Source organism: Palaemon carinicauda, chromosome 36, assembly GCF_036898095.1.
Source record: "Palaemon carinicauda isolate YSFRI2023 chromosome 36, ASM3689809v2, whole genome shotgun sequence".
NCBI lineage: Eukaryota > Metazoa > Arthropoda > Malacostraca > Decapoda > Palaemonidae > Palaemon > Palaemon carinicauda.
This window is the reverse complement of record NC_090760.1, coordinates 39,927,217-39,939,716: the sequence shown is the minus strand read 5'-3', so window position 1 is coordinate 39,939,716 and position 12,500 is coordinate 39,927,217. Positions and strand designations below refer to the sequence as shown.

The window sequence follows — 12,500 nt, the reverse complement described above, 5'->3', positions numbered from 1 at the left end:
AATTCCTACATAAATGATTTCTTTAGAGCATTAAACAGTGAATCGGCAACATTTACCTTACCAACCAAAACGTGCCAACTACCGCCATTAACGAGTTTCTCAATAAAGTTAATATTACAAAAAATAGAAAACTCATTATCGTTTTAATACTCACTGTTACTCTGGCGTCACAAAATAACAATAAATGTAATCAAAATAAAAGTTGGGGAATTATTTCCAGTAATAACTATCAAATATACTTTGAATAAACACGAATCGACAACGGTGAGCCCTACTGTTTACCAACACTAGCTCATGGCAAACTGTACTGCTAAGCTTCTTGTCTTACAATATCATCAGATATTACTCAGTATTAAGTTTAACTTTAGAATTTAAGAGAGAGAGAGAGAGAGAGAGAGAGAGAGAGAGAGAGAGAGAGAGAGAGAGAGAGAGAGAGAGAGAGAGAGAGAGAGAGAGAGAGAGATTCATGATCAAGTTTTCCACCTATCTCACTGTCGACCTAGACAATATTCAAGTCTTGAATATGGAATGTTAACGAAATATAAGATCAGTGATTGAATAAGTTGATTATGAAGATACCACCAATTACTTACCATTATTCTGTATAAGATTTTACTCCTGATACTTATTTTTCACTCCAGACACTTATTTGATTTTTAAGTTCTCAACGTCTCCTACTTGTAGACGGATACTGACAATGTATTCGGATCACTCATAACCTCACTGATAACAATCTAGTTTAAAGTTCACTCTTCCATCTTCAGAATGTTTGATACTCAATTTACTATTAAATTGTATTCCGGGACAAAATCACTACAAAGACACAGTTAGACACAAATGAGACAGTGAATCAGGACACAAGCACGGTCGAAAGCTTTCATATTTCGTCCACTAGCACTTAACTCTTAGCGACTGGGAATGAGAGGGGCCAGGAGTCCAGGACGGGGAGAAGGAAGAGTTGCCACCTTGTCAATAGATCCTTATTTTATTCTTTCCATATAACATATAATACACACAAATCTTATGTTGTACATTGTACAGGTAACTTAATGGTGATGCAATAATTGTCGAACGAACGTTGTCAACGTCCAACTAAACATGCAGCGAGTAAAATGATAAAATACTGAATTACTGAACGACAATGGCAACTGTCAGTGAGAAGTTTGTTGCGATGTTGACGCAATATCTGTATGAAACATTCAATAACAAACTTCTTTCCTAAGTCTATATTATTAGTTGTCACTGGTCACTGGTCCCTGGTTCCTAGATGCCTACTTCGCAAAATAAGTTTACGGCCACTCTATCGCATTACAGATATAATAGGGATAAACACTGTCAAAGTAGACTACATGTTCAGGGTCAGAGTGCAGTCATAGCCGTTGTAACCACGACTCTAATAATTTTTCATTTGTTTTAGATTTGGATTTATCTTTTTGTGTGGTGTTTTGAAGGAGAGAGAGAGAGAGAGAGAGAGAGAGAGAGAGAGAGAGAGAGAGAGAGAGAGAGAGAGAGAGAGAGAGAGAGAGATAGTAAAAATTATACTAATTTTTCTTTACGTTATTTACAATATTCATGAATATTATGAGTATTTTTTTACTATGATGTTCAAGAGTCTGTTGCAGAGATTAAGAACATGTAATGAATTTTATTTCCTTAACAGTAAGTCTCTTAATAGTTTATATATGGCAGATCTATTTTAATGTTTTACCAGTCTTATGATGTTTTACATTCATTATCCTTTCCTTTCTGGGCTATTTTTTCCTGCTGGAACCTTTGGGCTTGTGGTGGTCTTTTGGTAACATCCTTGCCTTGTGATTGCAAGACTGGCGTTCGAGTCACGCTCAAACTCGTTAGTTCCTTTGGTCGCTGCAACTTAACCATCCGTGTGAGCTAAGGATAAGGGTTTTGGGGAAGCCTTTAGGTATATCTGCGGAGTCATCAGCAGCCATTGCCTGGCCCTCTTTTAGTCCTAGCCTTGGTAAAGAGGGTGCTTAGGCGCTGATGATCAAGTATTAATGAGTTTGGAAAGATCTTTCTGGAATTAAGGATTTGATAGATGTAGATGGGGCGGGAGTGAGATGTTTTCTTAGCTGATAGGAAAGGTGGGTGGAAGAAGTGGGGACAATTAGCTAACTAACCATGTAGGGACTAGTTTGTAAAGTCAAGTATTAGGAGAACGTTTTACCTGAAGGAATACACTGATATTTTTTCGATTAAAGAAACAATGATAATTCACTATCATTTATCTAAATCACAATAGCATGTCTTTATAAAGTAATTACTGATTTATGTTAGTATTATCTTATTTTAATCCTCTGGCAAAGGGCCTCAATGAATTCACGCCATATCTCTTTCCTGTGCCATCTCTCTAAGCCCAACCGAACTCTCGGATCCAACCTCCAAATTGTCATCAGCCACGTTTCTCTTGGTCTACCAAGCCTCCTCTTCTGCCCAGCGGTTTCCATTCAGGTATATCATGGACTAACTCATCTTAACTTCTTAAAATATGCCCCATCCATCTCCGTCTTAATAATCTATGGTCAATTCTTTTTAGTGAGGCAGATTTGCACAGACTCGCAGGGGTGCCCTTTTAGCTCGGAAAAGTTTCCTGATTGCTGATTGGTTGGACAAGATAACTCTAACCAATCAGAGAGCAGAAACTTTTCTGAGCTAAAAGGGTACCGCTGCGAGTCGGTGCAAATCTGCCTCATTGAAATACATTGAGTAAAACTATATTGGTCATATTGGGCACCAATGCCACCTCATGAATTGCTGCATTTGTTATATGCTGCTGGCATTTGATTCCAAAAATCCTTCTCAGTGATTTATTCATAAAGGCAAGAAATTTTGCATCAGTTCTTACAGTGCTATATCATGACTGGTGACCATAATTTAATATCAACCTTACAAGTGGAATGTCTATTTTGATTTTGCTGTGAACTGATGTTCGATATAATCTAAATTGTTTTTAGGATGCTCATTGCTTGTTCTACCCTACTACCTATTCTCTCTTTGAATTCTGTAACCAGTGATCCATTGCTGGCAATGATGGTTCCTTATTATTTGACAGAGTTTGAGTTCAGTAATATTATTTCTCCAATTAGGGCAGTTTGCCTGATCACCACTCTGAATCTACACGACCTCAGTCTTTCTCTGGTTGATCACCACTCTACACCCTACTCTTCTCCAATCTAACCTATCAAACATATCCTGCCTTTCAGGAATTGTAGAAGCAACTAGAACTCTCATTCGTGTACTCAAGATCACAATCTCTGGTCCCCTGTCCATTAAATGACATTATTCATTCCTTGCCTTACGTTGTTCATAACATAATCAATCACCATAATAAACAGTATAGAGGACAGTATTCCCCCTTGTAGTACTCCAGTCTTGACTTCAAATGCATCTGTAAAACATCATCAACCATTACCTGACAACAAATTCCACCATGCAAATCAATTATGATGTTTACAATCTTTTCTGGTATCTCATAGTGTCTCGGAATCTTTCTTAACACTACATGAAATATAGTAAAATACTTTCTCAAAATCCACAAAGCATAAAACAAGAGGTGATTTTAGTTCGTAGACTGTTAACCTAAATGTCGTAGAATAAACATTTGATCATCACATCGTCTACCTTTTCTGAAACCTGCTTGCTCTTTTCGATGTATTCTATCTATTACAGGTTCTATTCTATTCAACATTAACTTGGAAAAAACTTTCATACCTACTTGGGACAACGTGATCCCTCGCCAATTCCCACTCTCTCTCTTCAATCATCCTTCAACAGGAGTAACTTCATCTTGCCACATAAGATTGATTTTTAAAATATCTTAAATTTTACGAGAAAAAGGAAAAGAAATCCATTAAATATTCTATAAAGGAAGTATTTGCTTAGGTATATTCGCCTACATACACATACTAACAAACAACGCACATTCGTGTACATATACATCACCTGGAGACAATTCGTTGTAACGTGGGTCAGGAGGTGAATCGGCTGAAATCCCACAAAAAGTCAGTTATATTCAGGATTGAATCACATAAATGGTCTGGTTAATTAAGGATAAAATCACACGAAAAGTCGGGTTAATTCAGGATAGAATCACACAAAAAGTCGGATGAATTCAGGAGGGAATCACACAAAAAGTCGGATTAATTCAGAATCACACAAAAAGTCGGGTTAATTCAGGATAGAATATCACAAAAAGTCGGGTTAATTCAGGATAGAATCACACAGTAAGTCGGTTAATTCAGGATGGAATCACACAAAAAGTTGGGTTAATTCAGGATAGAATCACACAAAAAGTCTGAATAATTCAGGATGAAATTACACAGAATGTTGGGTTAATTCAGGATGGAATCACACAAAAAGTCAGAATAATTCAGGATAGAATCACACAAAAAGTCGGCTTAATTCAGGATAAAATTACAAAAAAAGTCGTGTTAATTCAGGACAGAATCACACAAAAAGTCAGCTTAATTCAGCATAGAATCACACAAAAAGTAATAATAATAATAAAGAAAATTTTTCATTTATTAGTTGTTAATGACAAGTTATTGTTTTCAATCAATCCTTATCCTCAAAACCTTGGGTTTTCTCATTTTCCACTTTTTTCTTTTACTTTTTCCCTAGCTTGTTATATTTTTCCCTTTTGTTTACCCTTTACCTACTATTAATTACCTCCTAGATACAATGGCTTAGTTTCCATTGTTTTAATTCTTCCATTCTACCTTGTTTCGAGTAATGTTCTCCTGTCAGGTCTTCAGCTGCTGATTCTCATCTTGATTTGTTGGACAGAAACTTACGGTCTATTAAATTTTTTATTCCTGATCTAGATGTTAATCTTTGGCAATGTCGTTCAATTAGTTCATTATACATGTTGCATAAGATTTTTCATAGTTCTGACCATCCTTTACATTCAGATCTTCCTGGACAGTTCCATCCTGTTTGTAATACTAGGCATGTAGTTAATTCTATTAGTCGGGCCTTCTGCATCATGAGGCTCAAAACTAAACAATATTCTAGAAGTTTTATTCCAGATGTGACCAAGTTGTGGAATGATCTTCCTAATCCGGTAGTTGAATCAGTAGAACTTATAAAGTTCAGAGTTGCAGAAAATGTTTTCAAGTTGAACAGGCTGACATAAATCTTTTTATAGTTATATATGAATAATCTGCTATAATGTTGTTAATGTTTTTTTTTTTTAATATTTTACTTTAATTTTTCATTACCTCTTATGTAGATTATTTAGTTCCTTGTTCCCTTTCTTCACTGGGCTATTTTTCCCTGTTGGAGCCCTTGGGCTTATAGCATCTTGCTTTTCCAACTAGGATTGTAGCTTGGCTAGTAATAATAGCAATAATAATAATAATAATAATAATAATAATAATAATAATAATAATAATAATAATAATAATAATAATTATAATTATGATAGGAGACTTTTATCAATTCCTATGTCATAAAGATAGAAAAAAAAATAGGGAAACAAAATCATTTTTCTTATATCCTATTTTTTTCCTACAAATCACTACTATAAGGAATTGAAGGATAAAAATAAAGCATAAATATAGTCTTTTATTGATCAGTGATATTTCCCATTTGTGATGAAAACAATAACGAAACTGGATAAAGAGAAAAACTTATTAAAAGATAGTGATAACCAGACCAAATAAAATGATAAAATTAAACAGGCTAAAATAATTGTAAAATTAAATATTCTTGAACACTGCAACATGCATCAACATATTTTTGTCTTTACATTCATCTAGGCCTAACTATAGAATAAATTTCAATTGGCTGGTATTCCAGTTAAATAGTATACTTAGACCTGAATATATATTTAAAACAGTTTTGAGCCTTTCCGATGCATTGCGAATAGATTGGCCCCTCTTATAAACAAGGGGACCACGGGCTCTTGCGTTGGCAGCCCGTAAGTGGGATAATCTTGTGAAAGTGGCAGATCAGGAACACAGAGGACGGACAGGATGATTATGGGTTGGAGCAGCATGACGACCGAGGCTGGAGTCCGAAGCTCAGTTGAGGGGCACCACAAAGAAGACAAGTCCTCCCTATACCCAGTTCCTCTTCTGTCCTAGAAAAATTGGAGCAGCATGAGGACCGAGGCTGGAGTCCGAAGCTCAGTTGAGGGGCACTACAAAGACGACAAGGCCTCCCTAAACCCAGTACCTCTTCTGTCCTAGAAAAATTGGAGCAGCATGAGGACCGAGGCTGGAGTCCGAAGCTCAGTTGAGGGGCACTACAAAGACGACAAGGCCTCCCTAAACCCAGTACCTCTTCTGTCCTAGAAAAATTGGAGCAGCATGAGGACCGAGGCTGGAATCCGAAGCTCAGTTGTGGGGTGCCGCAAAGAAGACAAGGCCTCCCTAAACCCCGTTCCTCTTCTGTCCTAAAAGATTTATTTTTTCTAATTGTAGGTCCAATAGCAACTTAATCCTTTTAAAAACTTCAGAAACAAAATACATGACCGCAGTCCACTATCTTGATTTCCCTGAAATTTGGATAAAGCATGATGGCATCTTTCAACACTTGGAGCCCTTCCTCCACCACGCCTAAGCGATTTCGAGGCTTCCATGTGGATTGTTCTTTAAGGATAATGTAAAACCGCGAAACATCTTCGCAGTTTGGGTTTACAGTGAACCAACCTCTTACTTCTCCCTCCCTTGGTTGTGTATTCTTATATATATCCTTCTTACTTTCCGTCTTCCAGTCCACCCCTAACAACACTGGTCTAGCAGTAGTTCTGTCTTCCACTTCATAATCTCCAAATCCAACATGTTCACCAGGTTCCCCCAGCCTCCTTATACTAAAGATCGATGAGTTGGCGTAAGAGGGTCCCAGATCTCCTGCACACATATGGAGGAAATTGAGGGCCAGATTACCCTCATCTACTACTTTAATAATCATTCTCCCGAGGAATCTGCCGTCAGTTCCTAGATCCAGGAACACCCTTCGCGAGGTCTTTGGCATCAGGGATTCAAACGGTCGTTCAAAATGATAATGAAAATAATAATGATAATGGTAATAAAGATGTTAATAGAATATATTGCAAAAATGGGTGCTAGTACAGCTTGTATTCTACAATGCTTTTAATAGTATACTATGATTTGTATCCTACCATAATATGTAAGAGTAACTTATATCCTATCAAATTCTAATCAGAAATGACATCAATAGAGGAAAGTGATATAATCTAGTTAAATATGATACTTTAATAGTGACTCACACAGGTGGTATTTGCAGCGCATCCATGCGCCACGTGCCAGAACAGAGGAGCAACGAGATAATAAGCAATTGCAAGCGAAGCTTACCACGGTGGAGCAAAGATCATTTGATAAATTATAGGTAATTACGATACTTTAATTTTTACTAGTAATTGATTCAAGTCTTTCGAAGTTGAGTCAACTAGTAAGTGATCTTAAAATTCTTTTAAAATCGCGAGTCTTTAATTAGAGGTTAGGATATAAGCTGCATTAGCTTGTCAAAACGGTAGAAAAAGAAAATTTGAGCAGAATGTAAGGTATATTAGCACCCAAAAATTCCTTAAAGGTAGCCTTTGACCTTGTTCAACTTAGTTTCAGTTAATTTATCCATGATTTTGTGATCACACAATTTAAGCTAACATACACAAACCTCCCTCTTATCAACTCAAACAAAAGACATTGACACAAACTTACTTTTATAGTACAACTGGTTACTTGTGTATCTCGTTCCTCAAGATGACTCATAAAGACTCTGTTCTTAGAGCCAATCTTAAGAGTACCAATTCTATGTCGGCCCTCCAACGGCTTCACAGCTAACACCTTAGGAAGGTCTTCTTCAACTATTCTATCTATTTCCTCTGCAACATTTCTTAGACTTGTTTGCATTTCCATAATTCCCTGTTGGAAATATCAAAGAGCACAGGTTACAGAGAATATAAAAAAGTTAGCATTTGCAGAACAGAAGTGAATAGGTAATTATTAATAGTAGGCCTATTATGGTTTATATGGCTTGAAATGTGAAATACAGAAAACTTGATAATTAAACATTCGGGAAAAAAAAATGTATAACAGAGGTGGAGAAAACTAAAAGTTGATCAGAAATGCTAGATCGTCATGGACAAATCCTTTGATGAGAGCATTATTTCAATGTTTAGGTAACAATTTGAAACTGCAATATGCCACAAAAAAAAATTCATAAAATTGAAAATGGTCCTATCCCATACTTTAGGTTAACAGAATACGAGACACAAAAGTCACCTTCACAATATCACCAGTTTTTTGTTCGTTCTCCCGAAAAAGCTTTTTGATTTCCAATACTTTTGCCTGAACATTATGTAGATCGTCTATTGAATCGTCCATAATGGCTCCAGCTGAAGTAAAGCTTACTGCCGCTTTCAGTCTTGCCTCACAGCCTTTAAATCGTCTTGCATCTTCGTCTATAACATCACACTTCTTCTTCAGCCATTTGATGTTTTCATCAATAGTATAAAGAATATCTCTATTAGAAATTTCTATCTCATTCAGCATCTCTTTGAGTCCCACGATTACTTTGTTAGCTTGAAGGATGTCACTGTTCATCCTCACAAGGATAGAAATATCGTGCCTCATTTGAGACATTACTTCATTGCAGTTAGCAATGGCTTTCGTAAAAAAAATTTCTCTTGAATCATTATTAAAATTTCCAAATGATATCCCTGATCCCCTGGAAGAAATATTCGGTTCTTTATCAAAGGACAAAAATTGCTTAGCAGCTTCTAAGACAGTTCTGTTGAACAGCAAGTCATCGGTTGAACTGGCTGTGAATTCTTCCCTACAGAAAGGACAAGCTTTGGTCTGGTTTGAGATAATCTCCTCGATGCATCGGCAACAAAATGTGTGGGAACAAGGAAGAATCTTGGGGCAATGTTCTTCACTGAATGGATTGGTGCAAACCCCACACTCGAGGACACTCGATTCCTGTAAAAGATATAAAGATCCCAAATATGTATGTATGTATGCATGTATGTGTGTGTTTATATATTTACATATGTATATATATATATATATATATATATATATATATATATATATATATATATATATACACACATCTATTAATATACATCTATATATATATATATATACACATCTATAAATATACATCCATATATATATATATATATATATATATATATATATATATATATATATAATATATATATATATATATATATATATATATATATATATGTGTGTGTGTTTATATATTTACATATATATATATATATATATATATATATATATATATATATATATATACACATCTATTAATATACATCTATACATATATATACACATCTATAAATATACATCCATATATATATACATATATATATATATATATATATATATATATATATATATATATATATATATATATATATATATATACTGTATATATATATATAAATATATATATATATATATATATATATATATATATATATATATATATATATATACATACAGCTATAAATATATATATATATATATATATATATATATATATATATATGTATGTATATATATATATATATATATATATATATATATATATGATAAATGTTTGCACATTCAGACGTGTTTTTCATATTCAAATAAGCCATATATTTTTGATACATTAATGTGTGGATTTTCTTAAAGACCTCGGGATCAGAGCCCTAGGCAAAATCACACAAAGACAAGAGCTTGTGACCGGTTGGGAATCAAACCCTGGTCTCTACAAGTTTGCCGGACAAGGGTTCGATTCCCGGTTGGTCACAAGCTCTTGTCTTTGTGTGATTTCGCCTGGGGCTCTGATCCCGAGGTCGTTAAGAGAATCCAGATACTAATGTATAAAAAATATATGGCTTATTTTCTAACATACATACCACGTTCCAACAGTAGATTACTCTAGCTTCGGTGCTTCCCGACTAAAGATTTCCCTCCCCCAACTGGCCATATCCCCCGAACCCCCCCTTCTTAAGTGCGCAACATTGACCTCTCGTTATTCCAAGCATACCTTAGAGGGATGCTACACGCTACCTTACAGGTCGCCATTAACCATTCTGCTCTGGTTCCAAGGAAAAGGGGCATATGATAGCTGGGTCTATAGCGGGGATGGATGGGGGGCAATTACGTTATTGAGACGTGGTAAGTATATTAAAAAAATTAAAATTTTCTTAAAAAAATTGTCATTTGCTCCACCACGAATCCTTACAATGTCCCAATAATAGGAGCCTCAGAATTAGGAGGCAGGGAAATAGACCATGTAAGAGGTGAGAGAGCTGCTGAGTGGGGTTCAAGCCTGTCAGGGAAAAGCAAAAGGATATTAAGCAAAGTAGGTTAACTAGGTAACACTCATCCAGGGGACATCTTTCCATGGCAGGCTGAGGGGATAGGGGTTACGATGCTCTACCCCTCGCCATCCCATGCGGACTGTAACGCGTGTAGCTGCCCTTAGATCCTCTGCTGGGTGACCATAACGGGAGCGAGCTTGAACCCCTTCCGGGACTTGTAAGAGCAGTCTTTAAGGTAGTGGGCAGTGAAAGTTGACAGTCTCGTACATATACCTGCCCTCAGCAGCTGGCCAACCACCATGTTCCTCTCAAAGGCCAACGAGTTGGCGATGCCCCAGATGTTGTGAGGCTTCACGGACCTGGGGGAGGTTTCCCCTTTCGTCAGGTACGCCCTTTGAATCGTCTCCCGGAGCAAGAAGATCGTATTCTTTGAGACTGCCTTCTTCACTCTGCCCGTCATCAAGAACAGTCTCCTGATAGCTGGTCGGAGGGCGGAGGTACTCGAGAGATATTTCTGCACCGCCCTCACTGGGCAATCTGTCCTGGGAATAGCCTGGAAAGATAACTCTTTGAAGCGGGGTTATCTACTGCCGGGTTCTGCCTCTTCGCCACAAAGGAGGGAACGAATTTGAAGAACAACTCCTTCCACCCGTGAGAGAGGGAGACCTCAGCTAAGAGCCCGTGGAGTTCGCCCACCCTCTTGGCTGCGGACACGCTGAGGGTCAATTCCTTGTCAGTAATTTGTCTCAGAGGCTTGAATCCTGGATTCTTCAAGGAGTCGAGGAATTTTGGTAATGTCCCGGGAAGGTGCATTGAGGGGCAGGACTGCTCGAACCCTTTTATCAGCATCGAGAGGCGCTTGAAGGCTCTTAGGTTCAAGCCCTTGAGAACGAATACCTGGCCCAGGGCCACTCGGAATCCCTTTACTGCTGGTACTGACATGCACCAGTCAAATCGAAGGTGTACTAGTAATTCCGCCATGACCGGGATTGAGGCCTTGAGGGACTGAACGTCCTCTTTGTCACACCATTTGTCAAAGGTTGTCCATGTCGCCTGGTATATGGCTCTCGAGGATTGCCTTAGATTCGAGGTCATCTGTGTGGCTGCTCTCTTCTCAGCAAATTCAGGATAGTCTCCACGCGTGAAGGGAGAGGTTTTGGAGGCCTTTGTGGAACTTCTGGAAGTAAGGTGGTCTTAGTAGGTCTCATCGTAGAAGCAGGGTCCACAGGGGTTCCATTGCCAAGGACCTCAGGTCCGTGAACTACTCCTTTATGGGCCACCATGGGCCTATCAGGATCATCTTTGTCTGCTTTGCCCCTGAAGCCGGTTCAAGGTCTGTCGCAGAAGGGTAAATGGGGGGAAGGTCTACTCGTCAAGGACATCCCACAGATGTTGGAACGGATCTTCCAGAGATGCTGCTGGGTCCGGCACTGGGAAACAAAAGACCGGCAGCTCAACGTTCAGTTTTGTTGCGAAGAAGTCCAGGCAGTTCTCTAACAACACCCTTGGTACCACCGGATGACGGGACCATTCCCGGTAACACTTGACCCTTCCTGCTGAGACCATCTGCGATTACGTTCCTTTTTCCCGGGATGTACCTGGCCATCAGAGAGATGGCATTGACCACGGCATGGGATAAGATTGTTACCGCTAGGATGTGGATCCAGCGGGGGTGCAGGCCGCCCTGTATCTTGACCTGTGCGACGATGGTGGCATTGTCACTCATCAGGGCCACCCTTCTCCCCACTAATGATCTTCCCAAGACACCGAGAGCCTTCTGTCCTGCCAACAGCTCAAGTTCATTTATATGGAGGGTCTGCTCTTGAAGGACCAACGGCCTTCGGCCATTCTGTCTGGCAGGTCGGCTCCCAATCCCTCCCCGGATGCGTCCGTGAACAGAAGTAATTACAGAGGAGGATCCAGTAGTGATACCCCCCCTCAGGTGTTCCTTAGGTCCAACCACCACTGGATTGCCTCCCTGCTTGACTGGGATGGGGGAAGCTTTGATGACGGACACTGGATTGCTAGGCCCTGTATCTCTTTCAGGTCGCACTGGGCTGGTCGTAGCATCAACCTTCCCTTGGGCACGAGCTTCTCCAGGGACACCAGGTGGCCTACCAATCTCTGCCACTCTTGTAACGACGCCGATTTCTGCCTGATGAAAGGCTTCGCC

The 12,500-nt window shown here is 38.5% G+C and overlaps 3 protein-coding genes across 3 annotated transcripts in view; all 3 read right to left on the bottom strand.

Annotated features, from left to right (window-relative positions):
• Positions 1–921, bottom strand: part of LOC137628818 (uncharacterized) — a 37,910-nt gene extending 36,989 nt beyond the window's left edge. The window contains exon 1 of the mRNA XM_068360060.1: positions 594–921. Within this exon, the coding sequence (XP_068216161.1) occupies positions 594–596 (3 nt within the window). The 5' untranslated portion in view covers positions 597–921. The remainder of the gene's footprint in view (positions 1–593) is intronic.
• Positions 922–5,587: 4,666 nt separating this feature from the next.
• Positions 5,588–12,500, bottom strand: part of LOC137628820 (tripartite motif-containing protein 59-like) — a 48,318-nt gene continuing 41,405 nt past the window's right edge. The window contains exons 2-4 of the mRNA XM_068360063.1: positions 8,268–8,966; positions 7,704–7,907; positions 5,588–6,310 (exon numbers count right to left, since the gene is read on the bottom strand). Coding sequence (XP_068216164.1) covers positions 6,266–6,310; positions 7,704–7,907; positions 8,268–8,966 — 948 coding nt within the window. The 3' untranslated portion in view covers positions 5,588–6,265. The remainder of the gene's footprint in view (positions 6,311–7,703; positions 7,908–8,267; positions 8,967–12,500) is intronic.
• LOC137628821 (uncharacterized) lies at positions 6,301–7,006 on the bottom strand. The gene has a single exon (XM_068360064.1). It carries the CDS (start codon positions 6,994–6,996, stop codon positions 6,475–6,477), a length of 522 nt encoding a protein of 173 aa, XP_068216165.1. The 5' UTR covers positions 6,997–7,006; the 3' UTR covers positions 6,301–6,474.

What these genes read in the sequence shown, in the direction of transcription:
- LOC137628821 (XM_068360064.1), bottom strand. Translation starts at nt 6,996, where the DNA reads ATGCCAAAGACCTCGCGAAGGGTGTTCCTGGATCTAGGAACTGACGGC.